Source organism: Paramormyrops kingsleyae, chromosome 9, assembly GCF_048594095.1.
Source record: "Paramormyrops kingsleyae isolate MSU_618 chromosome 9, PKINGS_0.4, whole genome shotgun sequence".
Lineage (NCBI taxonomy): Eukaryota > Metazoa > Chordata > Actinopteri > Osteoglossiformes > Mormyridae > Paramormyrops > Paramormyrops kingsleyae.
In genome coordinates this window covers 9747581-9773341 of record NC_132805.1, presented here as the reverse complement: position 1 = coordinate 9773341, position 25761 = coordinate 9747581, and the positions used below count along the sequence as shown (strand labels likewise).

The following is a 25761-nucleotide window of genomic DNA, read 5'->3' as shown; positions in this document are numbered from 1 at the left end:
GAGTGTGGTGCAAGTACCAGACAAATGGCGAACACGCGGAAATAAGTTTTCAGATAATTATTTATCTATCTGACTTACACTAAAATCAACAAATGCAGTTTTATTTCCTCCCATAATGTGGACAAACAATTTTGGGATAACATCTATTGCGGGTCTTGCAGACAGATGCCCACTTGTATATAACTGGTCCGTACCATGGTTAAAACAACCAAGGCCTATGTGAAGGGGTGCACAGAAAAGTCATTGCTAGTCAGACTGATGATTGGCTTTTTTCCTGGACTTCTTGACGGCTTTCTCCAGTTCATCCATCACAACTAGGGTGCCTTCATAGTTATTTGTCTGAATGGACCTTAGTTTTTTCTGATAGTCTTCCGGTAAACCATTCTGCTCTGCGCCCATAACGATCACCTGGAAGAGTGGAAACCAGGTAGAGATGAATCAACTCCCACAAGAGGACCCTGAGACTCCTAATTGAGGAAATTTGCACCTGGCTGTCCCCTTAAAATAAGATGGTAATTTTTAGTGACCCCTCCCCAACCCCAGGGACATATTTGTACAATATTTATTGACAATTTTTTACCATTGGTAAAACCAAAACTCTTTATGTATGTGGCTACAGTACTACCGTGAGGCAACTGACGTTTACAGCAGGGGACAATTATTACTGTAATTGTTAACCCTCAAAACTGGTGCAGAATCATCCTGAAACTTCACAAAGACAAGCAGACAAGCAATTGACATATTTATCTTCAATCAAACCCAAGTGCCAAGTGTCTATCATTGACAAAATATGGAAGGCATATTCCAGATTCTTCGGAGCAGGCAGGATGCAGGGCCTGCGAACATAATTGTATTCAATAGCTTCCAAAACCCTAAACGAGCTGCCACGGAAACCATTATCTCAGCCTCACAATGGATTGTCAGGATCAGGAGAGCCATACACAGGAGAGCCACACGCAGCCATCCAGCCCAGGTGATGTCATAATGTCTTGCTGAGAGCAGCCAGTCATCTGATTTGAATAATTTGTTTAGTTTACCAGTTCATTTAAATGATGGTAACTCAAAACACCTTGCTGTTCATGTACAGAAGAGCACAACAACACAATGTAAAATGTTTCTTATTGTTTGGGAAAATATTTCCTTCAACATGAACTTGGCAGTAAATTGATATTTAATTCAATTTAATTTAATTTCCATTTCATCTGCCCATCTTCCTTTTGTTATTAGAATCATGCTGTCTTGTATAAAGGTTACAAGAATCCCAAAGCCTTTTACAATTCTTAAACTGCTTTAAAAAAATGTTTTTTGTTTTTTTTTTTTTCTTGGTTTGTGTATTTTTCTTTCTTTGCATTCCAAATAAACACTCAGTATTTGTTATTCACCGCCTGATGCAAAGCGTCTCTCCGCGTTCACTTCAGGCGTCCTGAAGAAAAGGAAGCGATAAAGTTATGGAGGAGTATTGGACAGGAGAGGGAGTGCCACACCTTCAGGTACTGTGGAGACGGCGAGGCGTACACACAGCTGTTCATGATGTAGGTACGACACGTGATCTTCTGTCCGGCTGCCCATACTGATACCTCCACAGGGCTGTAGATGCCGGACCTCACGTTCTCCTGTCTGGTGAGGTAGAGAGGACATACAAATACTGCCCCTGTGTCACTCATGAAATATAACACTGTCTTACATTACCTTTCACTTATCAGTTAAGGAATATCATCACATTCTGTATATTCCCATTAACAATGTCATTAATGCACTAAGGTTCACTTTACTTATATGCTGCAAGCTGCTGCAGATTTAACACATCTTCGGGGGCCAGGATTACAAATCCCTGTCACCGGGTCGATTAAGCACACATTAAGAGCATTCTTGCCTATCCAGGGATTCAAGGTCATCAATGTTCATTTCCCACACCACACCCAACACATCTTCCCCGGAACTGTGCTCAATGGTGGCCACGCCCCCATGCCAGCGGTTGCTTGGCAACCCCCGGTGATTCCCAAACACCAGCTTATGGTCCTGGAAAGAAAGGGGAAGGAGAAAAGTGATGTATTTTCTGTAGACTGGAAGGCCTATTTGAGTAATTCACCGAATTGTTTCTGTTACATTCTGGATTATTGCGGATCTGTACGGCCATGTGGCATGAACTCTCAGAGAGGAGCCATGGTGCATTATTGTGTTTCTGTGTCAGAGACAAAGGGCCATTTTTTTCCTAGTCCTGCAAAACACAGCTGTAGTTCCAGCTGTAGCTGCCAGACTCAGAATATGGTTTTCATTCTTTTAGCAGTGAACGTGTAGCAGGGGGCTCTCCTCACCATAAAGACAATGTCCAGCAAAGCTGTCACTCTGCTCAAACTCACCTAAAAGCACATTGTTTGGAAGCATCACATTACTGTCTCTCAAAATGCTTGGGTTGGCAGAATGCTGACAGTGACAGTTCTAATAGTCGCAGCTCAGCGATGAGACTAACCACTTCGTCGATCGTTGGGTGACATTTTAGTTGTTACAGTCCGAACCTTGGCCTTCATACAATGCTAAAAGGTATAGCCTTAATGGAGACAGCTTTAACAGTTTCAGTCCTATTGGTAATATCCGAATAATGTAAAATATTTAACAGAAATAAGTTGAAATACTAGAGGTAAGAGTTCTACCAGACATGTAGCATGAAAACAATCATAGTTGTAGAACATATAGTCCCAACTGTACCCAGAACTCATAGTAAGAGTCTTACAAGTTGCAGTCTTAGCAGAATGACTCCTACTGATTACAGTCATAAACAGACAGACGAAACAGTAACAGTTACAGTCTGAGCAGTGGCATTCTACACAGTAACAATTTTAATAGTCCTGCGAGTGACATTTTTATAGGCTGCACTGTTAGGGTTACAGCCGTTAAGAGTAATAAAAATAATAACAGTGTAGAGGGCTGCAGTCTAGAGGTCTTCGAAGAAGCACGAGGAAAGGTGTCTGGTAGCATCCTGACAGCTGCTCGTCTGCTTTACAGGAAGCCAGGGGTGACGTACCGTTAGCCGGGCCACGCAGAGCGCTTTGGCGGAGGGATTCTCCAGCTGCAGCCTCTCCTTCAGCAGGTTGCTTCCATAGGCAAAGTACAGGAAGGATGCCTGGTTCATGCTGTCAGCAGCTTCTGAGGGGAACAGGAAGAGGAAATGGAGGAACAGGGAGAAGAGGAGCATGAGAATGCAGCGGCAGCACGCTCAGCAGCGGCGTGGAGGCAGGCCGGCGGAGAGAAGCGTGAATCGCTGGCGGCTGGGGGGGAGAATGAGCTTTGGTCAGACAGAATGTTAGCAGTGCCGCCCCCCCAAGGGCTTTTACACCAGGCCTCATTCTCGCACAAATCCTGCCAGGCCTCTTCCCGGTAGCTCAACGGTGACCTCTAGTGCCCACAAGCTTGCTATTACATTCTGTACAACCTCATAGCAGTGATGTTCACACCTCACGTTCAATTAGCATTTGGGTTTTAAGTTTCATGTCTAAGTATGATAGAGGAAGTATTTTCACATTTTTGACCCATTGATAGCGAGTTTATGAAATTGTTGAGTGGCCGTTTTTAACAGCTTGATATTTCCTGAAGGAATCTAGATTAAGCAATCTGCTCAACAGCAACACAGCTGACCTGGCCGACACAAGAAAACATTTTCTGAGCAGGTGCTGCACAAAAGCATTTTTCCACTAAAGAGGGAGGAGGAGATCAGGAATAGCAGGCGGGTGACGTGGTTGCCTATCACTGGGCATTTATGTGCCTGCTTTCCAGAGCGAAACTCAATACCCAGAACAGACAATACAATTCAATAGCTGAACAAGTGCACTAAATTTCCAGATTTACCAGCACAGACTCAGCTGTAGCTTAACCTAAACAGCACCCAGCACATTGTTTTTACTTTCATTGTACGTTTCAATGTATTATGATTCATTTTGATCTTTTTTTGATACTCTCCAAGTTAGATTCATATAAGTGGAAAAAGTCTGGTGTTTACAAAAAACGATTTACAGAATGTTATTTACTTTTGGTCCTTTCTGTCATTCAGACCTCCAGGTGTGATATATATATATACAGCAATTGTATTATTTGTTTGTCTGTCTGCCTATTTATTTATTTATTATCAGGCAAATCATTTTTGAGGTTTTTTGAACATATGTCCTTATCTGAGGATCAAAAGAAAATCAAATTATTACTATATCTGCAACCTGTGTGCTGATTAAATATTTGCTTTTGATATTCCGCATTCTGGAAGGCATTTGTGTAACCATGGCAAATTCTGGCACCAGCATCTGCATTCTGGGGCTTGAAGCTGTGAGACCAACTCGTGACACATCGGATGACTTACCCCGAGAGGGGAAGAGCAGAGAGGCTCGTCACAAACACCACCGTGATAATGCCAGGGCCAGTCCCAGACAGTATGGTGTTTGACAGATGGTGAAAGTGCTTGGTTATCTTCTCCTTCTGTTTCTATAATGATCCCATGTTCTCTCACTCCACTGCCTCTTTGCCCCCTTTTCCACCCAGGTGGACTCAGCAAGGGTCTGGAGGGTCCTTCAGCCAAAATTGTTGCCATTTGACTGCCAAAATTATAGCATCACTAAGCAACCAACAAAAACTGAATTGCCCATGCTAATTCCAGAATGTGTCATGCTTTATGTTGGGGGTATCCATGTACTGAACTTGCACTTCTTTTATGGGTGTAGTATTAAATTGCACCACCAGATGGTGATATGCGAACTGAGCTTAATTATTACTGCAAAGCACAACATGCTCATCAGGACGGGAACAAAACAGTTCTTCAAGGTTTCTATGAAAATGAATGGAAAGTCATCCGTTGTACATGTCAGTTGTTGTTAATGTAACATACAAGACCTCAGGGAATTGTTAGCATAGTTATGAAAAAGACAAGACATTTATTCAATGTGTTTTCTGCATTTTGGCCAATCGTGATTTTTTTCACTCGCATGGTCCTTGAGCAAAACATCTTTATTATTATTTGTGTCAGGGTCAGCACCCATCCGACCCTGCCTTTCATGTCTTCTCCCTGTTTGACAGCGGGTGTTGCTGGGCAGCCTCTTCCCCCACGTCACTCGCCCTTCAGCCCCTATGTGCTTCCCCTGGCCCCTGGACTGTGCTATCGCTCAGTGGGCTGAGTGTGTGGCTTAGACTGAGATCCGGTGAGTTCAAAGCTGACTAGCAACAAGCCTCATCTATTCTGTTTTTTTTCGTTTTTTGTTTTCCCTGGTGTTATTGGTTGTCGATGCTTTTCTCTTTTTGGTGTTTTTGTATTTCCGTTTGCTCCTTGTCCCATCTACTCAGGTTTCCTTCTTTTAGTTAACTCTTAGTGTTTGTTCATTTTCCCTACTCTCCAGTGCTGTTTAATTGTAATATGCCACACCTGTTCCTTCTTTACCTCAAGCTTAATTGGTTATGATTCTCACCTGTCCTGTATTGTGTCTCGTTAGCTGTGTATTTGAGTGCCTGCTCTGCTTCTGTTCTTTGATGGTTCATTGTAGTTGTACGTCTGTGTTTGGAATGGTTGTTATACTGTGCTGCCTAGTCTTGCTCATTGTGTTCTCTTAGTTCTCAAGTAGTGTTCATTCCATGCTCTAGTTTATTCCTGGTTTTTGTTTTTCCTCATTTGCTTTTGCTCCCTCCTGGTCCTTTTCTGTTTGTGCTTTCTCCATTGTGTTCTGTTTTATTAATAAACAAGTGGATCGTCGCCTTTTTCCCATCCGCACCATGCCACACCACAACAATTTTGCATGACATACGCCTATTGTCTTTATGAAATTTGAACAAATGCATAGAGATGTACAATATATTGGTAACATACTGTTATTGCCAGCCAATATTTAAACTTTATCAATATTCAAAGTTAGCAGCACTAGATCTAAAGACAGAACTATGAATAGAACTAATGGAGATAATTGCAGTAGACAGGGGTGGCCAGTGTTATCCTCAAAGGGTGAATGTGTATGCAGGTTTTTGGGATAACCTTTAGGTCATCTGATCAAACCCAGGTGTAAAGACTCTTCAGCCAATCACTTCTCTAATTAATAATATAATTAGGGAGTTGCAGCAAAAACTCACATACCCAACGACCCTTTTTGGATAAGATTACCCACCCCTGCAGTAGACAATAATGGAGATGATTGCAGAAGACAGAGGACAAAAGATTTTGTCGGTTCATTCACCACTCAAAGGGATCTCAAAGTATCAGCCCACAACAACATTATAATTCATTATGAAATCCTTTCTGTAGATTGATCCTTTGTTTTACGATGTAATGTCATTCCACTAATCTAAGCTCGACAAATTTCTAAAGCGGCTTGCTCAAATGAACATTCACCATGTCCTCAAAACTGATTGTGAGGAAGAACTGTGACAATTTGATCCATCCAACCAGGAGGCAGAGAATCAAGTTAAAAACATTAATTGGTGGGTTGGTGTGTGTATTTGGTTGGGGCAAAAGTGCCTCCCCTGAGATAAAATCCCACAGGCACCCAGTACAAAAGTTTGCACTATGGAGTAACAAAGAAAGTTCTAATGTACCAACTTCAGCTCTACATTTCATCAATGATTTGCTTCTAAGATATGTGGTGTGTTTATTTCTAACTTTGAAGCAGCACACTGAACCACAGTTTAAATGTAAGTAATGTAACAACAATTTTGTCGCAAATAGTCACACTCTTTATATCGGTTAAATAGGCTATTTTTGGTTCATTTCTATGAGTGATCCTAGCTGTTTCTAAAACACTTAAATGTCAAAGCTGAAATAAATTGAAAACCTAAACAGAAAATCCCCCCCGACAGAAAGCAACTACACATTGAGTACATAAATACAGCACCACACAGTTTTCAGAGTATTTTCTGAAATAGTTTTATGTTCATGGAAACATTCGATGTTGGCTATGAGTTATTTGTTTCTTATTGCATTGATGAGAACATGGGCAAAGCACAGTGAACTTCGTATGGCCTGGAGTTCATTGTCTTGCTGGTCCTTTCCAGATCTTCACAAGCAAGATGTGTTTTTCACTGAGAAACAAATGTGTCCAACCTGCAAGAGTCCTGCAGATAATGGAGGTCAACCAGAGAGTACAGTTGTTCAAATCCGCATCAGTCAGCAAACATCCCCCTCCTGTAGACCGAATTCGCCGTCCGCCCCCACATGTTCTGACCCCTCCTGGTGGGGACTCACCCACTGCTCATAGCAGCCCAGTGGGACACACATGACACAGCTGGGGCCCATTGTCCTGGGACCATCTCAGTAAATAAACGCGAGATTCCGCTGCCCAGCAGAATTCTGGGAGGCCGCAGCCTCATCTGCTGACCTGCCTGTGGGCTGGAGTGTGAATAAAGCGTTTTCCAGTTACTCAGCTGTGTTTTTCACTGGGGTCCCTGCTCCTCACTGGGACAGCACCAGCATCCTGAGCGCCGCATCCAGAGCAACTCTGCAACACCTGCGCTGGAGCCTTCAGTGAACATGAGGAGGTCTGATGTCATACTAGTCCATCCTGAGCCAAAACTTGCATCTGTCATCAAGCGTCCTGATTTCAGACGCTCCCCCTCTCTGCCCTGTCACCCCAGCAAAACAGTCTCCCCAAGGGAAGGTGTTCAATTACCCAACAAGCAACAACCTTTGCAATGCAACCTTTGTATTTAATCTAGAAATATGAAAGCTGATTATTTGTGAGACCGTGGTGTAGTGTGGGAACATGGTTTTGAGCCAGACTAACAAAGACAACTTGCTCTTACCTCTTGCAAGAAATGATGGTATATTGGACATATGTCCGGTCAGAATGGATTTCATAAATAATGCAAGCAGTAGAGGAGCTGAACTATCAATCAGATGATGGTAGGTTCAAATCCCATTCTCTGCTTCAACAGTTTAAATCAGTATACAGAATTCTCACCAAAACATAGAAACAGCATGTCTTCAAGACCATAAATAGACATGGAGAACATTCTGGAATTGTCTCACCACAATATACTGAGATATATTTTTCATCAGATTAATATTGCACAAAATCATAATTAAATATAGGCCACAAGTAGTCAGGTTAACAGTTTTGAGCTGGAATTTTTTTACTGTAACTGTATCTATTAATCAATTTTATTATATTCGAAATATTTCCCAAGGTTAAAGGTCCGCAAAGATTAATTTATATTAGTTGAACACTGTATGTGTTTTCAAAACCTCGAGTTTATTTTCAAATGGGTCTGAATAGAGTAAATAATTCGCTCTCAAGATAAAGGATACACAAATAATCATACAAAACTTGAGCAGCACTTGATTATAAAAACATTTTATTACCGTTAATACTACCGTCATCTCGTCTCCAACACGCAGCAATTTCCCAGGCAGACTCGGTGTGTATAGTGCATTCAAATGTTCAGAAACAATGCACACACATGTGCCAAAAAGGTGGCATAAAACAGTGTTGGAGGAAATACTTTATCAGTTGGATGAAGACGCCAAAAGAAAAAAAACACCGCCAATTAAACATTCACCTGAGTTGTGTAAGTTGTGCTGGTTTAAAAGGACAGCCCTCCCTCGTCACTTTACTGGAATAAGCGCTTCTTGAAAGAGTTCAGGAAAGCGCCAGCAAAAAGCGCAACTGGTTTACACTTAAACCTCGAAGTGATTTCTTTGACACATGTTTCCGTTAATTGTAAGCTGAGCAGAGATCTGAGAGGGTTTGTATTGGTTTAATCTTCTGGATGCAGTGATGGAGAAGGGGAACGCGAGACCGTCGTGGGACAATCCCATGCAGTTCGTCCTCGCCTGTGTGTCCTATGCGGTTGGACTGGGAAACGTGTGGCGTTTTCCATATCTCTGTCAAATGCACGGAGGAGGTAGGAATCAGATTTTCCCAGCTAGTCCTTGTGGTTTTTTTAACCCGCACATTGATCGTTTCAGACGGGGCACCCATGGTTTTAGTGAATGGTTACACTAACCGTGTTTGTTTTGTTCTGTCCCGATGATTGTTCAATGGAAAACTGCAATAAACCAATGACAAGGTACAGTCCAACACCACCTATTCAGAGCATTTACCTCACCTTGACCGAATATTGGAGCACTGGGCATGTTGTTTCCTGACTTTTCTCAACATCTGTCCACAGTGTTATCTCCCTAACTGCAAAAAGAAGGGGACGGGCGGTTTGTGTGAAATTTATGTTTTCACACATTACAAATGTGTGACAAAGTAGAGCATTACTATGTGGGGAAAGTTGTCACAATGTAATCAATTAACAATTAACTACAAGTAACCCAAAGTGAAATTGTGAGTGCGGCGATATATTTGTTACTAAATTGCGCTGTAGCCTATTTGTGTATTTGTGTTAATGTTATTACAGTTCATTAAAATAACACTTGCATATGTATACAGATAATGCTCACATATAAACCTATCATAAACATGACTCAAAATATATTCCATTGCATATCCTTAGACAATATTTAAAAAGTAAAACAGTATAAGGTAAAACTTGTAATTAAAGGGGATGCTTTAAATTTATAGCAATAGTAATCAGTATTTTGTTGAATATGAAAATGATACACACACTCTGAGGGATTATGGATTATTTATACATTATATGCATTATACTCTCCTAAAACAAAAAATAGAAAAATCAAGGATCTCAAACTTTTCAGTCCATGACCCCCGAAATACAAAGTATCGAAGCCTTGGGTCCCCTTCATTACATGTATCATGATCAACCAGTTGTGGTTATGGTTACAAATTCTTATAAACGTACTCCAAAAATCATCTCGCGACCCCCACTTTGGGTACCCCTGCCTTAAATCAGAAAATATTTAGAATATACAACCTATTGTTGACATTTGAATGGTCAGAATTGCTAAATATTCCACTTCCTCATTGTGTTTGACAAACAAGAACCAGCTGATGATGTCAGACAGAGAGGCATGTCGTTGGATGTCAGTATTCACTGTCTTCAACCCCTAGAGGAAAAATTATTTGCTGTGAGACAGCTTTACTCCTGTGGCAGCTAGTCCCAGCATCTCCATCCAAACTGGATTTGTGCATAGGAACATTTTCGACTGCAAAAATGTAATGTCAAGCAGGAACATGCCCTATTCTTAGATGAATTGTATAGAAACATAACTTGATTGTGTACTGCACACCTTCTTAGCAGAATTTCAGAAGCGTTTTGCAGATTCACTGCTTCCACAGTTACATTCAGTTGTCCGCGTAGATCATATCTGCTGCCGAACACCAGATACATCGAAGAGAAGTTGTTTTTTTCCAGAAAGTAGAAATGGGAATGTTTCAGTGGCTAGCACTGTGACCCCATGCTCCTGCGTTTGGCGAATCGGAACCTGCTTGTGCTGTGCGTGTGCAGTTTTCTTGTCTCCGTTGTGTTGCACAAGGTTCCTCCAGGTATTTTCCAATCCCAAAGTACAGAGACATGCAATTATGTGAACCCGTATCTCTGAATTGTCTATAGTGCACAATTGTGTGTGTGTGTGTGTGTGTCTGTGTGCATCATGATGCATGATGTTTATTTGCATTTAAACCCCAGGCCCACGTACTTGTGTTGGCTGTTTAGTTATAATATGGGCATTCAGGAGTGACAGTTAGCAGGGTAAGCATTCCAGTGTTGACCCTCGCCTAACATCTTGCTCCCAGGTGGATTCCTGATACCCTACCTGATCATGCTGGTCCTGGAGGGGCTTCCCCTCTTCTGCATGGAGTTAGCCATTGGCCAGAGAATGCGCCTAGGCAGTATTGGGGCTTGGAGCGCCATCAGCCCCTATCTGGGGGGTGTGGGTGAGTGAGATCATTCAAGGACTACATTTCACAGAAATCTGCAGGAGATGTTTTAACAATATGTCCAAGAGGGTCTAGCTGCAGACCCCTGTAGAGTGGAGCTCCACCCGAAATACGTCACCTCCACAGGAAACACGTGATCTTTATGGACGTAAAGTGGAGCTCTGGTTAGGGTTAGGGTTAGGATTAGGGTTAGGGTTAAGGTTAAGGTTAGGGTTTATTCACTGTGACACAGAGTTGAGGCCACGTGTTTCCTGTGGAGGTGATGTATTTCCGGTGGAGCTCCACTCTACAGGCGTCTGCAGCTGGACAGTTCTCAATATGTCTTTAACCCAGGGAATTCTGTAGAGGAAAGAAAAATAAATCTTTGATTATATATTAGCTATCTGTGCAGGTGACAGTTAAACCAAGATGACACCAGTCTTGCCCTTTGACCTCCTCAGCCTTTTGGGATTTGTGAACCATTGTAGCATGCAGCTGACACTCTTCATGTGTGTCACTATTGCCCCAGCAACCATGAAGATAACGCAGTACTAGTAGCTGATGAGAATTACGTAGGTGTGCAACAAGGTTTAACACTCACTTTACTGCTGTCTAGGCATTGCAAGTGTGGTCACCTCAATATATCTCTGCTTGTACTACAATGTGATCAACGCTTGGTCCTTCTGGTACCTCTTTCATTCGTTTCAGGTGAGTGCAACAACTTGCATTTTGCCCAATATTCACTTCTAAGGAAATGATGGTCAGAACTGTGTTTTATGGATCTTGGGGCCGTTCGAGTCAAACTCAGCACAGCAATGTCAGTGTAGCTAGCTTCAGGATGCTGGATTTCAGAATCCGCTTTTGTGAAGAAACTTAGAGCTGTTTACTGTAGGTGAGCACACCTGAATTGTTTTTAATAAAAACCAGCACAACAAGTCAAGTTTTTAAAAACAATGAATGTACACGCTAAACAAATAAGCTTTAGGGTGACAAAGGAGTTACCCTAAAATTAATGGATGATGATTTTCTGCCTGTAAGGCTTGCTTCAGGTGGGATGGAAAGCGAGGTCACATGACACAGGGAGGATAACAAAAACAAAATACAGCATTTTCAGTGTCATGAAACAAGTCAGGCGCCTGGTTACAAACATGGGCTACAAACATGGATCGGTCAAGCTGCAGGCAGAATAGACAGTTGCCCAGGGCCCCTGAATTACCTGCATTGTGGAGGAAGTGAAATGATCAGTTTTCATGGTGGGGGGGTCTCCCAAGTAAAGCTTTGCCTAGGGATCTAAAAAGGTAGAGCGAGTCCTGGCTAGAAACTGGGTGTAGGTGAAAACATCAGGGACTGGGTGTTGGTAATGACCGAATGACATCACATGACGCCACACATGGTGAGTCTGTGTGTGGTCCCCCCGCCCCTTGCAGGCTGTACTCCCCTGGGCCCATTGCCCAGCAAACACCAACCTGACAGGCCACCTGGAGGAATGTGAAGCGGCCACACCCACCCAGTACTTCTTCTACAGAGAGACCCTGAACATCAGCCCCACCATTAACGACGGCGGTGGCATGCACATGGGCCAGGCGCTCTGCCTCCTGCTGGCCTGGATGCTCGTCTACATCTGCATTGTGCGTGGGGTGGCATCTACGGGAAAGGTAGCCCTGGTCCACCTGCTTTTTTTTATCTTTAGGGTAAAGAGACCTTCTTGATCGCAGACAAGAATCAGTTAAGGAGGTTCATGTACATTGTGCCATGATGCTGGGGGGCTGGAGCCCTGTGTAGCTTAGTTCTTTCCCTGTTCCCCCAGAAATGATTCAGCAAAGAGCTGTGTGGTAATTAGCACAAGGAGTTGAATCAGGTGTGTTAAATGAGGGTAAACCAAAAACTGTGCAGGGCTCTGGCCCCCCAGGACTGGAGTATGACACCCCTGGTTTAATGCATTGTGGTCATTATGCTGAATTTTTGAATCTCAGGGAAACTGAGAAAAAAAGTGATTCAGACAAGGTAACAGAAGATTTGAGACCTCTATGCAAGTAAATTATATAAATGTAGCTCTGAGGGTCAAAAGTGAAGTTGAATATGGAGTTAAACTTGAAAAACACGGCAGATGTGGAACAAATGTATCATCAGAAGGGTAAGGGGTCTGATTGTGTCAGAATATTCCAGAAAGGCATCCGAACATTCATCAAAGGAGCTTCCAGCTGCGTATTCTGGTCAAGGTCAAGGGAGGAGCTCATGACTGTATAATCTGTTCAGTAGCAGTGTTGGTGTCGAGCGAGCAAGTGGGGGAGTGATCACCAGTCCGTGTCATGTCTTATGGAAATGTAGACCTTCATGCCTCTCCCAGGTGGTCTACTTCACGGCCAGTTTCCCCTACCTGGTGCTGTTCATCTACTTGATCCGAGGGGTCACCCTGCACGGAGCCGTTAATGGTCTGAAGTACATGTTCACGCCCAAGGTAACACGCACAGTGGGTTTATAACACAGGCAGATAACTGTCAACTGAAATGGGGTTTAGCGATGCTAACGATCTAATGTGTCTCCTTATGGAGCTGGAGCAGTTAGCAAACCCTACGACGTGGATCAACGCCGCCACGCAAATCTTCTTCTCCCTGGGCCTTGGCTTCGGCTCCCTCATTGCCTTCGCCAGCTACAACAACCACAACAACAACTTCGAGCGCCAGGCCATTGCTGTGTCCCTCATCAACAGTGGCACCTCCATCTTTGCCAGCGTGGTAACTTTCTCCATCTATGGCTTCAAGGCCACCTTCAACTACGAAGCCTGCTTGGGGAGGTGAGCCTTTCGGTGGGATCACATGGTTTTTAGACGCAGCTCCATCGTCCTAGATTGTAAATCAACACTCATTTCTCCTATGTGTGAGATGTTCATTTGATTAATGATTACACATAATTTTTGTGATAACGTTTTAATTACCTGGCATTTATTGGACCATAAAGACGGCAACGTAATGATACGAGTAAGGCCAGAAGCAAATATTTTAACAGTTCACTGACTTTTGTCCTCTGCAGACTGCGTTTGCTGCTGTTAAACACATTTGACTTGGGCGAAGATGCGATCAGTGTGGACAATGTGACCTTTTGGGTCACAGAGCTAAACCAAACATACCCAGACCGGTTTGCTACGTTGTCCAACAAGCTGGAAATCTGCAGCCTGGAGACTGAACTGGACACAGTAATGAAGCACATTTTATAGTGGGGTGTCAGTCCTACAGACTCACTGCCCTGGTGCTGTTATGAGTGAAATGTCAGTTTCATTAGGACCTTCCATGGAATCATGAAAAATTCTGTAAATGTTCTATTTCCATAGTCCTAATGCACGCTAGGGTTTATGAAGCTGTGCATCATATGAGCTGACATTCACAGATCAAAGTTGTTGGTTCCAGTCTTACCTGGTCCCACTGCTCATGGTGAGATGTGATGTGCGCCCCCTCCAGGCGGTGGAAGGAACAGGCTTGGCCTTCATCGTGTACAGCGAGGCCATCAAGAACATGCCGGTGCCTCAGCTGTGGTCTGTGCTCTACTTCTCCATGCTGCTCATGCTTGGCCTGGGAAGCATGCTGGGAAACGTGACGGCCATCACCACTCCGCTGTGTGACATCCGCTTCCTGTCCCGCCACCTCAGCAACGAGACCCTGAACGGTGCGTGCGTCCAGGCTGAGGGCTGGTGGCTTGCTCGAAACATTATTGGTTCTGTTGGGTGATTTTGTTGTGGAAGTAAATTGATTCAATAATGAAATAATTTCATAATGTACAAACACATAATTTTTTATAATTGGAATTTAGATTAAAACTTTACAACACGGAAATGCCCAAAAAATGTTAATTATAGTAAAATAAAGTAAGGAATCCACCCACCCGTCCTTTTTATATACCCGTTTGTCCAATTCAGGGTTGATAAAGCTAAAGTAAGGGATTTAAATTATTTATTATGCACTGATATACTTATTAATGAACAAGCTGCTCTTTTTTCTTTGCATAGCAAGGGAAAAATAAACAAGGAGGTCTACAGATCATCATGATATGCATATGTTAAGTAGGAGTGTAACGGTACACGTATTCATACCGAAATTTTTCGGTACGGGTTCGGTATGCATATGTACTGAACAAATGCAGTAAATGCGGAACCTTTGTATGTTTGTGTGTTTCCCCCATACAACATTCGGAAATGGGCGGATGAAGCCGCATCACTACGCATGCATGCGTACGCCCTAATGTAAAGCTGGAAGTTGATAATGTGAATGCAAGTACAGCGCAGGTATTTTTAAGTGCTGCACCATAATGGATATTTATTTTGTTATGCTTTGTATTTTTTGAGACAATATTTGTGCTGCACAGTTCTAATATGAAGCTGAAAGCTGCAAATATGAATACAGTACAGATCAGGTACAGTTAATTTTCTAAATGTGCACCTTAATGGATATTTATTTTTATTTATTTGTGAGAATATTTATTTTGATTTAATTTTAAGTAAATTTTAGCTTTTTATTAGTAGGTTGCAGCAGTATTGACAGAGATTTTTTCTTTAAGACGGTCATACTTTGTTCAGTAAACCACTGTTAAATAAAGAAAAAAAGAAGCAATTTATGTTTTGTTTCTTTTATCGCTGCTATACCGAAAATGTACCGAACTGTTACCTCAAAACCGAGGCAGGTACCAAACTGTTACCTCAAAACCGAGGCAGGTACCTAACTGTTACCTCAAAACTGAGGCACGCACCGAACTGTGACCTCAAAACTGAGGCACGCACCGAACTGTGACCTCAAAACTGAGGCAGGTACGGAACTGTGACCTCAAAACCTTGGCACGTACCAAACTGTACATTTTCTGTGTACCGTTACACCCCCAAAGTCAACAGCGCTAAACACGACACCTTCACCTCATCATATCCTAAGCCAGTGTTTCCCAACCCGATCCTTGGAGACTCCCATACCAGGAGGTGGGGAACCAAAGACGTGGACCGTCTGCAGGTCCCTGGGGACTGGGTTGGGAAACCCTGTCCTAAGCTGTAGGCTTCCCATCCTCTCCCTCAGGGTCTGCTAGTATTTATTTATTTCTTTTAAATTCAAGATTATTTTCATCTAATAAATAGGTCTATGAAAGCTGTTCACTGTATGTAATCTGTATGCTATTAAGAGTGTTCTGCGTAAAATATTGAGCTAGATAAGCCATGAAACCAGTACTCTCTGCCTTAGTCTCATAACTATCCCCCAGTGTACAGGGTGATGGGTGCAGGACTAACCCCCCCACATCCCTGCCTGGGCATGGTGGTGTCATAAATCAGAAAGGTTTTACCCTTAGGAGGGGAGACCTGTCAGAGGAGATGTTCAAATAGAAAGTATTTTGCAACTGTTGAGACAGAGCTGAATGTTTTTTTCCTTGGTGCTGAATTAAAAAAAGTTTAGCAATACCAAAGGTATCTGATATCTGCTAGAAGCTTATCAAAGAGTTACTCACATAGAGATCCCCTACGGCCTTTATCCCTATTACCACCCAATATTTAAATACTATATAACTCACAGCATCAGGGGCAATATGGTTATCTTGAAATGGGTAGTTAGTCAATAAGCTTTAATAAAATGTGTTAAGAATTGAGGGGGTTTTAGATTAATTCGAGCCCATAAAAGGAATGACCTGCAAGGGAATCAGATTTATTGTGTTCTACTCTGCTGAAACTTATCAGGGATTGATATCTTTGGTAAGCAGCCAGATCTAATTATGTTGGAACTGAAACTAATTAATAGCCCCAAAAATTAGGTAGCCAAAGTTCACCTATAGAGTACGGTGCTTGTATTTTACCAAGCTAGATCCTAGGACAACTTTAGCTAATTCTTTAAAGTATATGAAGGAATGTTACATTTATATCGCATTTTTCAAGACACCCAAAGCGCTTCAAAGATCCAATGGGGAGCCATGTCAACCACCACTGCGTAGCCCCCACCTGGATGATGTGACGGCAGCCATTCTGCACCAGTGCTCTCACCTCACGGTAGCTATGGTGGTGAAGCGGCAGGAGAGAATTCACCAATTAGATATAGGGGATGATTAAGAGGCCAGATCTGATAGGGCAATAGTGGGCAATTTAGTCAGGACATTGGGATACCACCCCTATTAGATCTTAGTTATCTTTAAGGACAGATATTGAAATAGATCATTAGTATGATCTTCGTCTTTTAACAAAACCTGTTTGATACACTCACATGAATTTTGGGATTTTCGAGCGAATGTTTCAGTTATAATTGACACTGCAGAGGTCTGTACCATGATCAGCTTCTCCAGACGCCTTTAGTGCAAATCCCTTGTCCCATCCATGGTGGATGTTCATTGCTGCCTCTTTCCTCACAGGCCTCGTCTGCCTCTTCTGCCTCCTTCTTGGCCTTGGCTTCACCACCCGCTCAGGGAATTACTGGCTCACCATGTTCAATGACTACGGCGCCACCTTGTCGTTGCTCTTCATCGTGCTCATTGAGATCATCAGCGTTTGCTACGTCTACGGACTCAGAAGGTAGGCGCTCCAGGCCAGGATATTCCAGCCTTTTCCAGCCACCTTTGTCATATGTGCCAAAAAGCTTCATAAATACAAGCAAATTGATTCACGTATAAAAAAATTTACAAGTGTCAATTGCATCCAAACATTGCATCCAGATATGACAACAATAACGTTACGAGAAGCAACTGCACTGTAACATGGATTTTAATATTGATAACTGAGGATAATGGAGGGGTGGCATGGTGGTGCAGTGGTTAGCAGGGTTAGGGTCTCTGCTATGGCTCCATGTCTGTGGAGTTTGCATGTTCTCCCTGTGTTGTCATGGTCAGTGGCGTGCACAGACATTTTGGGGGGCAAGTGCTCCAGGGGGAAAAAAGGGCACTTTTTGCATATGTGGAAAACCTTTTCTTTTTATAATAAAAAAAACGCACAGGTTAAATGCAATTTGACTTTTATTTCAAAACATTCTCTAAAAATAGACCAAAATGTATGAGAACGAATAAGACTGACTGTGGTCATTACAAGAACAGGGCAGAATGGTCGTTTTCACAGGCAATTGGGAACTGCCTATTTTTCCTTTAGCAAATTAATGTGTTAATGTTGCCAATATGTTACACCAAAAAAAATTAACATGTCTAACCAGTGCTTCTCAAAACTTTTAACATGCACCCCCAACACCGTACCCTTCAAACTACCAATAACAACGTCACTGTTCTGTCACAATCAGGTCACAACACAGTGCGTAAATGTCTGCGAGCATCGCTGAGTCAGTAACAACCAGTTAGGCTAAAGACTGCATCTTTAGACAGTTGGACGGTGTTCTAACTTTCTCACAGGAGACACCTACTAAAGACAGTCAAAGACATTAATTTCAATCTTACCAAAGTAGGACAGTAGTTGACGTTAGTTATGGAAAGGCTAATCCACAAAAACGGAGAAACGTCCATAATTCTATTATTCATAATCATGTCAAGGTTTTAGGTTTTTCTGCAGTTCCATCTCTAAAAAGTGTGATGTCTTCCCGTCACTGACTTCAGTTTGAAAACTTTGTATTTATTCACAGATTTCCGTGAGATCATCCTAAAATTTGTAACGAAAAATGGGCTCAAAAGAGCCCATAACGTGCATATAAGAGCATAACGTGATATTTTCAATAGTGTATGCAAAAAGGTCGGAATTGATGGAGAGTGGGGTTGCCTAAATGGTTTAGGTTACATTTTAAATGTGTCGTTTTTTTGTTTATCCATATGGATGGATGGAGGGGGCAAGCTGGCAAAGTTTGTCATGTGCAGTTTCTGACAGGCTACTTCACAACAAAACAATTGCAGGTTGGTCTTAGAGGGCAAACAGAATAATTTCACTCGATTCATGGGTTACCTGACTGGTTGGGAAGGGAAAGAGCTGCCGTGTTGTCCGCCGTGGCTCCCAGTCGCTATAGTTAGCCTACTATGCCTACTCCAAGTAGTCCTATGTCATGCCGCTGCTACACGCCTCACAACAAATGAACTGCAAGCGTGTTCACGTGACACGGTGACAGTGAAAAAGCGACAGGGTTCGGGTGTCTTTGAAGAAGGGGCACAAATCAAGCCATTATTTTCACACCTTTTTAAATCGCGCAGCTTTAAAAAAAAAAAAAAAAATCACGTCTTTCAAAAGGGCACTTTTTTGGACTGAGGGCAAAAGGGCAAGTGCTTCAGCACCACCTCGTCTCTATCTGTGCACGCCAGTGGTCATGGTGTTTCCTCCAGTTTCTCTGGTTTTCCCCTCAGTCCAAAAAAAACCTGCTGAGGTGAATTGGAGTTGCCAAATTGCCCATAGGTGAGCATGGTTGGCGATGGGATGGCAGCCCACCCTGGGTTACTCTCTGCCTCGCGTCCATAGACAACCCCCCCCATATGACCCTGAATAGGACAAGCAGGTACAGAAAATGGATTGCAGTGATCATTTTGGGGGTTAATTACCTCCATTTCAAAAGCCTAGTGTTATACTTTACATTGTTATTTATTTATCAGAGATTTTATCCAAAGTGGCATATGATCGAGAGAGCAGAGTCAGCCAGTTCCCGGGGCAACTGGGGGTCAAGGGCTTTGTTCAGGGGCCCAATGGTCGAATCACTCTGCCAGTCACAGTATTGGAACCAGCAGCTTTCTGATCACAGGCACAACATCCTAACCTGAGCCAGTCTATGTAATATTATGTTGAATTGTAGACCTACCTCACTCAGGCAGGGATTATCACATCTAGATAGGTTTGTGTGATTTTTCTTCCAGGATTTAACAAACTGCTGCACAAAATTCTTGACGCAGGAGCTTTCTGAAGGAAGTTCGCTGTATACTATAATTAGGTTGCCTGTGAAGGAGTGTATTATAGTAAGTTGTTGGCCTGATACATCTTGACAGGTTTGAAAATGACATTGAAGACATGATTGGCCATCGACCCAACTGGTACTGGAAGATTGTGTGGGCAGGCGTGGGTCCCATCCTTATCATTGGCTTGTTCATCTTCTACATCATCATTTACATCATGGGGGGAACGCCCACCTACCAGGCCTGGGATAAAGATCTGGTAACTGTTGATTCCGCTCCACAACTCAGTTTCTCGTCACATTTGTTGATGCATCAACAAAAAGCTGTTATTTGTAACTTGTATTTGCTCTCAGCTACTTTTTCCATCCCTAAGGTCTTCATTAGGATATATAGCCTTGAAGGGGGGTGGGTGTACCAGTGTTAATATGGCTTCTGTTATGAAGGTGTACTTCCCTCCTCTGCCTCTAGGGGCGTGCAGTGACCACAAAGTACCCGGCATTTGCCCAGGTCTTCATCGGCCTGCTTCTGGCATCATCCCTCAGCTGCATCCCAATTGGCGCGCTCTACACCTTCTGCGTGCGGCGCCGGCAGCGTCGGAAGGTGCCGAGACAAGGCGTCATCAGGACCACGAGTAGCTAAGGAGACGCCCAAGTGTGCATGTTTGCCCCCCTCCCCACTGGATGAGGCCGCTGTCACCGGACTGTCTCTCCATTCCCTTAAATCCCCTCACAGACATGCCCAGCTACCTGGAGTCGCTGAGACATTATCTGTGTTTAAAATTGCAGATTTTGAGAAATTTCATAATTTCATACAATGTTATTGCATTGCACAACCAAATCAACATCTTTTAAAGTTTTATATGGGGAAGATATTATATGCAGGGATTGACATAACTGCTACGCAAGTACAAATTTGCCGTATAAAGGATAAAATACATGTTCATTTCTTCTCAAAGCAGCACAGACACAAATAAAATTAGTACACATTTGTGCTGTTACAACATGAAATTGTTGCACATATCACTTTATATGGCAAATGCATATCTGCATATCAGTTATATCAATCTCTGATTATATGGTATATGATACTATACTTTTGAAATAGATTCCACGTGTATAGCATCAATAATGTAACTAATGTAAAACAGAGGCATTCAAACTGTGGGGTGTGCCCCCCTGACTGGGAGTGAAGGAACTGTGGGGGAGGGGGCACTGGGGGCACTGGTCTGGGGGAAATTTAAACAGGACTGAGCGGAGGGGTGCTGATCGGGGGGGGGGGTTGATCTATTTTGAGATTGAAATTGCAACCTTCATGAACACATTGTATGCCTATACACATTATATGATGCTAATAAAGTAATTAAAATGCGTAACAGGTACCACATGCTGAATACATTGAACTGTTATGACTAGAAATGTAACATGTGTACACATGTTACAGTGGGAAAGTTGCTCAGTTAATGCTGACATGTTAATGCTGGGAATTTCTAGCTGCTAGTCATGTTAAAATGTGATGGCAAAGTAGAAACAGAAGACAGGACAACATATATGTGGAATGTATCAGCCCTAGGGGGGGCCTGTCAAAAAAAAATGAATAGCACTGATGTTAAGCACAGGCACCACTTCACAGCAGTTCTGGAGCTGGACTGGGGGAGGTGGTGGTGTTGTGGGGGGAGTTAATGAGCTGGAAGACAAATGGAGAATAAACCGAAGGTAATGTCTTTGGAGAGAGAACTCTGGTCCAAAAAATGTTTAATTAACAAGGTAAAACTGAATCCGGTTAGTTGGTGACTGACTGTACATGCGCCCAGATAGATGCAATTACACCCAGGGGCAGAGTGTATGAAGCAGGAGTGGATGACTATGAGTGGATAAGGGGTGTACCTCCCAGGATTTATTTTGGCTTCAATTTCCCCCCAAGTAAACAGTATTTTTAATGATTTAAATGATTAAATTGTATCCCCCCTCCAATATCAAACCCTCTCCAACACTGTTTAATTATATAATACTTTACAGAACACAGCCTTTCTGGTCCAAAAAGTGTATAACAATCTGGATAAGGCTACAGCTTAATAGGCAGGATGTAAGCAGAGGGAATTGCCTATTCACACTCCTGGTCCAGATCCCGTTGCTTTGGTGTTTTGATGACCCAACAATTCTCAGCCTCCTTGGCATATACTGAATGGTCCAAACGATAATCACCGCTACCCGGATCCATGAATAAGCAGCTGATCACTGCACACGTTCTTCTGTTTAATCACGGTGTGCGTTTTATCCTAATTGTATTTTATGTCCTCACTCAGTAGTATTTCTTGGGGTCAGTTTAAGGGGTCTCCCAGGAACACTCATAAATAATAATCATGTTTTTTTTCAAGATGTAACCAATCATAACACAGCTAATTGAAGCTGCTGATTAACTCAGCATGAAGCCATAAACAAGGACCATTCACCTTCACTACATCTGAACACTCTAAAGATCTAAGGGAACACATTCAGTGTCATCACATTACGTAATACCGCCAGGTGCCCCATGAAACAAGAGGTCTTCCCACGGCTGACCAGTACCAGGAAACATGCAAGATGAACGCAAGACTAACCAGGCCAAAAGTTTATTATAAGTAAACAAAAATTTCCAAAACAATCATGGACAAGAAATATGCTGACACCCAAATGTACAAAATGTGGTGATTCAAGCAGAGGTGAGAGGAGTTTATCGCCGGGGTCCTCCTCTACCACGACCTCTTCCGCGCCCCCTGCCACGACCTCGTCCGCGGCCACGGCCTGCCACTGCAAGACAAACAGAAGACCATGTTAACTTGCATAAATGTAATCAAGGAACACAAACGGAAGCAAACGCTGCCCATTTCTGAGAATACTTTTCCCCTGGGAATGTTTGACAGCACCAGAGTAGTTGCTCAGATCAAGGTTTGCACCATACCTCACTAAAAATAAAGAAAAACAATTACTGCTTCCATAGAGACCTGAACACACTCGCTCCATCTTCATGCCAGCAATCCAGAAGCTTCTACACAGCCACTCTTCAGTCAGACAAAACAAATGGGACACAAATCCCTAACAAGCTTTATTGCGATATGTCATCCAGGGGAGAGAGGGGAAAGTCGATTGTTACAAGTCGCAATTCTTCAAGGTGGCAATTTTAATATCACCATAAGAGTTAAAAATCGATTTCTAAACATCAATTTAAACATGTATTACTAAAATTATGTTGCTCACATTTGCTACTGATAATTTTCCCAGTTGCACACAGCCTGATTTTGTTAAGGGACTGACATGCATGTATTTGGCAGGAGTCATCGTGAATGAAAGGGTCTGTACATAGACTTTCCCTGCACCATCTCAATCTAAAGCCACAAATTACCACAAGTGTGTGAAGTTTAAACTTTTATTGAATCATCTTCTCTGAACACTAAGTAGTTTGTACACAAACTGAATTTTGTACACCTTTGTACACCTTTGTAAACTCCTCCCTCCGACCCCACCCTGCGTGTTGTGCTCTCATTGGCTGTAGCTCGACACTGCACTCACTGCCAGTCGCAACACTTTTCACGCTACAGGATATGGAGTCGCTGACCGGTCCATATATTCAGCCAGCCAGATATCGGACAGGCACCTGCGCCGCATCGCCGACTCTGTCGGGTCGTGTCTTTCAACAAATAGCTATTGAGCGCCAGTTTGCCAGTGCTAAGTGAACACTGGTTTGTCTCCGATCTGGGGCTTCTGTCAGTGATCTCCAGAAACAGGGGCCAAGTGGGAAATCAGGGCTAAAATCATGCAGTGTGGACTTAGCATTAGATATTTTTTGCTTAGCCTGAATTTCCTGGCACGAGCACCCATCTCTGCTCATACACATACTCAGATGTGTGACTGCCTGTTGCGAGAAGGTTTTTCAGCTTTGTCAATAAATGTAAATAATTTCTTTGCATGTTGCAAACTGAAAATAAAAATCCAAAGGCACACAACAAATGTGCACAACGTTTCAGCCCTTGTCTTTATTTATAAATGTGGACCGTAATGCTTTTCAGCAAAAACTGTTTCAAAATCGTGATTCATATCATATCGGCAAACAAATTTCAATATAATAACGGATTTCAGAGGTCTCTCCCAATTCCCACGCCTGACATCGTCGGGATACCATCCAAGAGTGCCACCAGACCCAAGAATCACAAAGTGAGGTGTCTGCAGGGCTGCACTTACCCGCCTCCCTCTTCTTGGACTTGATTTTGGGCTCAATGTCCACCAGAAGAGTATCTAGTGGCAGGCTGTCCGGCAGGATGAAGTAACGGATGTTGTTTCCACGGATACTGAGTGTCTCCAGCTGCATGGGCTCTCGATTCTTCAGGGTCATCTTCACAGCTTTTAGGTGGGTATTCATGCTGACATCCACTCCTGAAAGGAGGAGCAAGAACATCCCAAGTCACTCAATCCAAAACTCAATCTGATATATGGCGAAGAGAAATGTTGCCCAAAACAGAACTTTTCCAGCATCGGCAAATCAAAATATTTTATTCAGCTCTACAGGTGAGATTCTGAAATGTAGCACAAACCCAAACAACTTGCACTTGCAGAACACAAAGGAAACGTCTGCCAGCTTCTGAGGAAGGCGACCCACCTGTGATTGTGCCATGGACCTGGGTGCCATTCTTAAGCTCTATGGTAACGGTCTCATGGCTCAGTTTCATCAAAAACCTGCATGGCAATGAAGGCCGACACAGAACATTAGCCAGGGATCTTCTTACAGACTGTACACCAAAACTCTCTCTCAAAGAAATAACTTTTAACACAGGGAGACATTTGCCCATAAGTAATTTAAATACAGTGTTTCAAGAGTACAAAAGGAAATCAAACCTCAGCAGTCACTCGAGGGCTTTTTGTCCATTTTTGTCATTTACTAATAAAGGGGTTTCTGTTGCTGGGGATTTTACCAAATTGTGTTCTTTGGAAAAAAAATTATAAATATGCAGTAATCAAACCTATTCTGACCTGAGACATGGGACGGCTACTTCATTTTGATAACTAAACAATACTTCAGTCTGTCAATTAATTTACGTAACACAAGGACTATTGTGCCTGCGCCGATTCCTACAATTACTCGCTGCCTTCCGCAGATTTATAGCTCATCTTGCTTTAATATCTACAATGTATTACTCACAGACATACATAAAAGCTCACCGGTTCACTAGATGAGATTCCAAAATATGTGTTGCGTACCGACTCTACCCACTGAGAAGCATGGTAAGGAGCATCGGGTCTGTTAGGTCGCAACTAAGGCGGCATAATGGGAATATTACACAAATCTTAACCACATGTGTATACATCAATCGCCGTATTTTTAAAATTAACGACCATCGTGTTCACGCTTCCAAACTTAAAACCTTCATGTGTCCTGCAATTCCGAAATTCCCTCCATTCAGCACGCACGCCTCCATTTTCATTTCAATCACTGATGATGAAACAGGACAGATATAATAAATACAGGATCTGTATCGTCGTATTCTTACCGTACGAGTTTCATGGTGGCGGCAGATTTCACAAGAAATCCTCCACCTAAGTTAGAAACTAAAAAATTACCGCAAAACCAACTCAAATAGCATGAGCTGCTGCGGCGTTCGTGTTCCGCTGAACTAGGATGTAAATGAAAGAACCGGAAATGAGGAATATAGAGCGCGCTTTCTTTCTAAAAGCGCTTCTCCACAGAACAGCGCCCTCTTCCGATATTACCTGCTCGGAGGAGCTCAGGTTCTCTGTTCAAAAGCTGCTCACTTTCGTTTGATCGCTAGGCCATGACTGGTATTTTTAGCTGAGTAGATCATCTTGGGCTTGTAACAAATATCAGAAAAGATGAGAGCAAAAACTATATAGCAAAACCCAACCACCACAGCTTTGATAGACACTAGTGGTCCGTCTCTGTCAAGGGACATAAATCTATAATGATATTGGGAATTTGGCTTACACTAATCTGGATATGTGTCCTTGTGTTCTGGATTTGACATTAAACTGCATCCGGCCCTGCAAGCGGTCCTCCAACTTGCAGGGACATTCTGAGACTTCGCGGGATCCCCCCAAAGCTACTGGTACTGGACGTCATGGCCGGCCTGTACACTGGTACTGTAAGTGCTGTGCAGAGCGGAGGGAGAACCTCTGCGTTCTTC

The 25761-nt window shown here is 42.9% G+C and overlaps 3 protein-coding genes and 1 long non-coding RNA gene across 5 annotated transcripts; 2 read left to right on the top strand and 2 right to left on the bottom strand.

Moving 5' to 3' along the window:
* Window positions 1-42: 42 nt before the first annotated feature.
* ggctb (gamma-glutamylcyclotransferase b) lies at window positions 43-3333 on the bottom strand. The gene is made up of 4 exons (XM_023821185.2): window positions 3023-3333; window positions 1874-2019; window positions 1485-1617; window positions 43-408 (listed from the first exon to the last, which is right to left on the bottom strand). The coding sequence occupies exons 1-4, from the start codon at window positions 3191-3193 to the stop codon at window positions 247-249; spliced, it is 612 nt and encodes a 203-aa protein (XP_023676953.1). The 5' UTR covers window positions 3194-3333; the 3' UTR covers window positions 43-246.
* On the top strand, window positions 856-3138 carry LOC111848850 (uncharacterized). The gene is made up of 3 exons (XR_002839404.2): window positions 856-973; window positions 1419-1490; window positions 3004-3138. It is a non-coding gene; the product is annotated as an uncharacterized lncRNA (long non-coding RNA).
* A 5220-nt stretch (window positions 3334-8553) lies between the features above and the next one.
* On the top strand, window positions 8554-21325 carry LOC111848889 (sodium- and chloride-dependent transporter XTRP3-like). The gene is made up of 11 exons (XM_072716274.1): window positions 8554-8859; window positions 10656-10796; window positions 11395-11486; window positions 12206-12433; window positions 13126-13236; window positions 13331-13572; window positions 13809-13971; window positions 14234-14438; window positions 17142-17301; window positions 19686-19851; window positions 20061-21325. The coding sequence occupies exons 1-11, from the start codon at window positions 8733-8735 to the stop codon at window positions 20229-20231; spliced, it is 1806 nt and encodes a 601-aa protein (XP_072572375.1). The 5' UTR covers window positions 8554-8732; the 3' UTR covers window positions 20232-21325.
* Window positions 21326-22184: 859 nt separating this feature from the next.
* On the bottom strand, window positions 22185-25251 carry LOC111848888 (small nuclear ribonucleoprotein Sm D1). Of its 2 annotated transcripts, none has more exons than XM_023821242.2 (4): window positions 25111-25251; window positions 24222-24298; window positions 23807-23998; window positions 22185-22378 (listed from the first exon to the last, which is right to left on the bottom strand). In XM_023821242.2, exons 1-4 carry the CDS (start codon window positions 25122-25124, stop codon window positions 22302-22304), a joined length of 360 nt encoding a protein of 119 aa, XP_023677010.1. In that variant the 5' UTR covers window positions 25125-25251; the 3' UTR covers window positions 22185-22301. The 2 variants fall into 2 exon arrangements, with proteins under 2 accessions (XP_023677010.1, XP_072572376.1); XM_072716275.1 differs by lacking the exon at window positions 25111-25251 and adding an exon at window positions 24782-25021.
* Window positions 25252-25761: the final 510 nt, after the last annotated feature.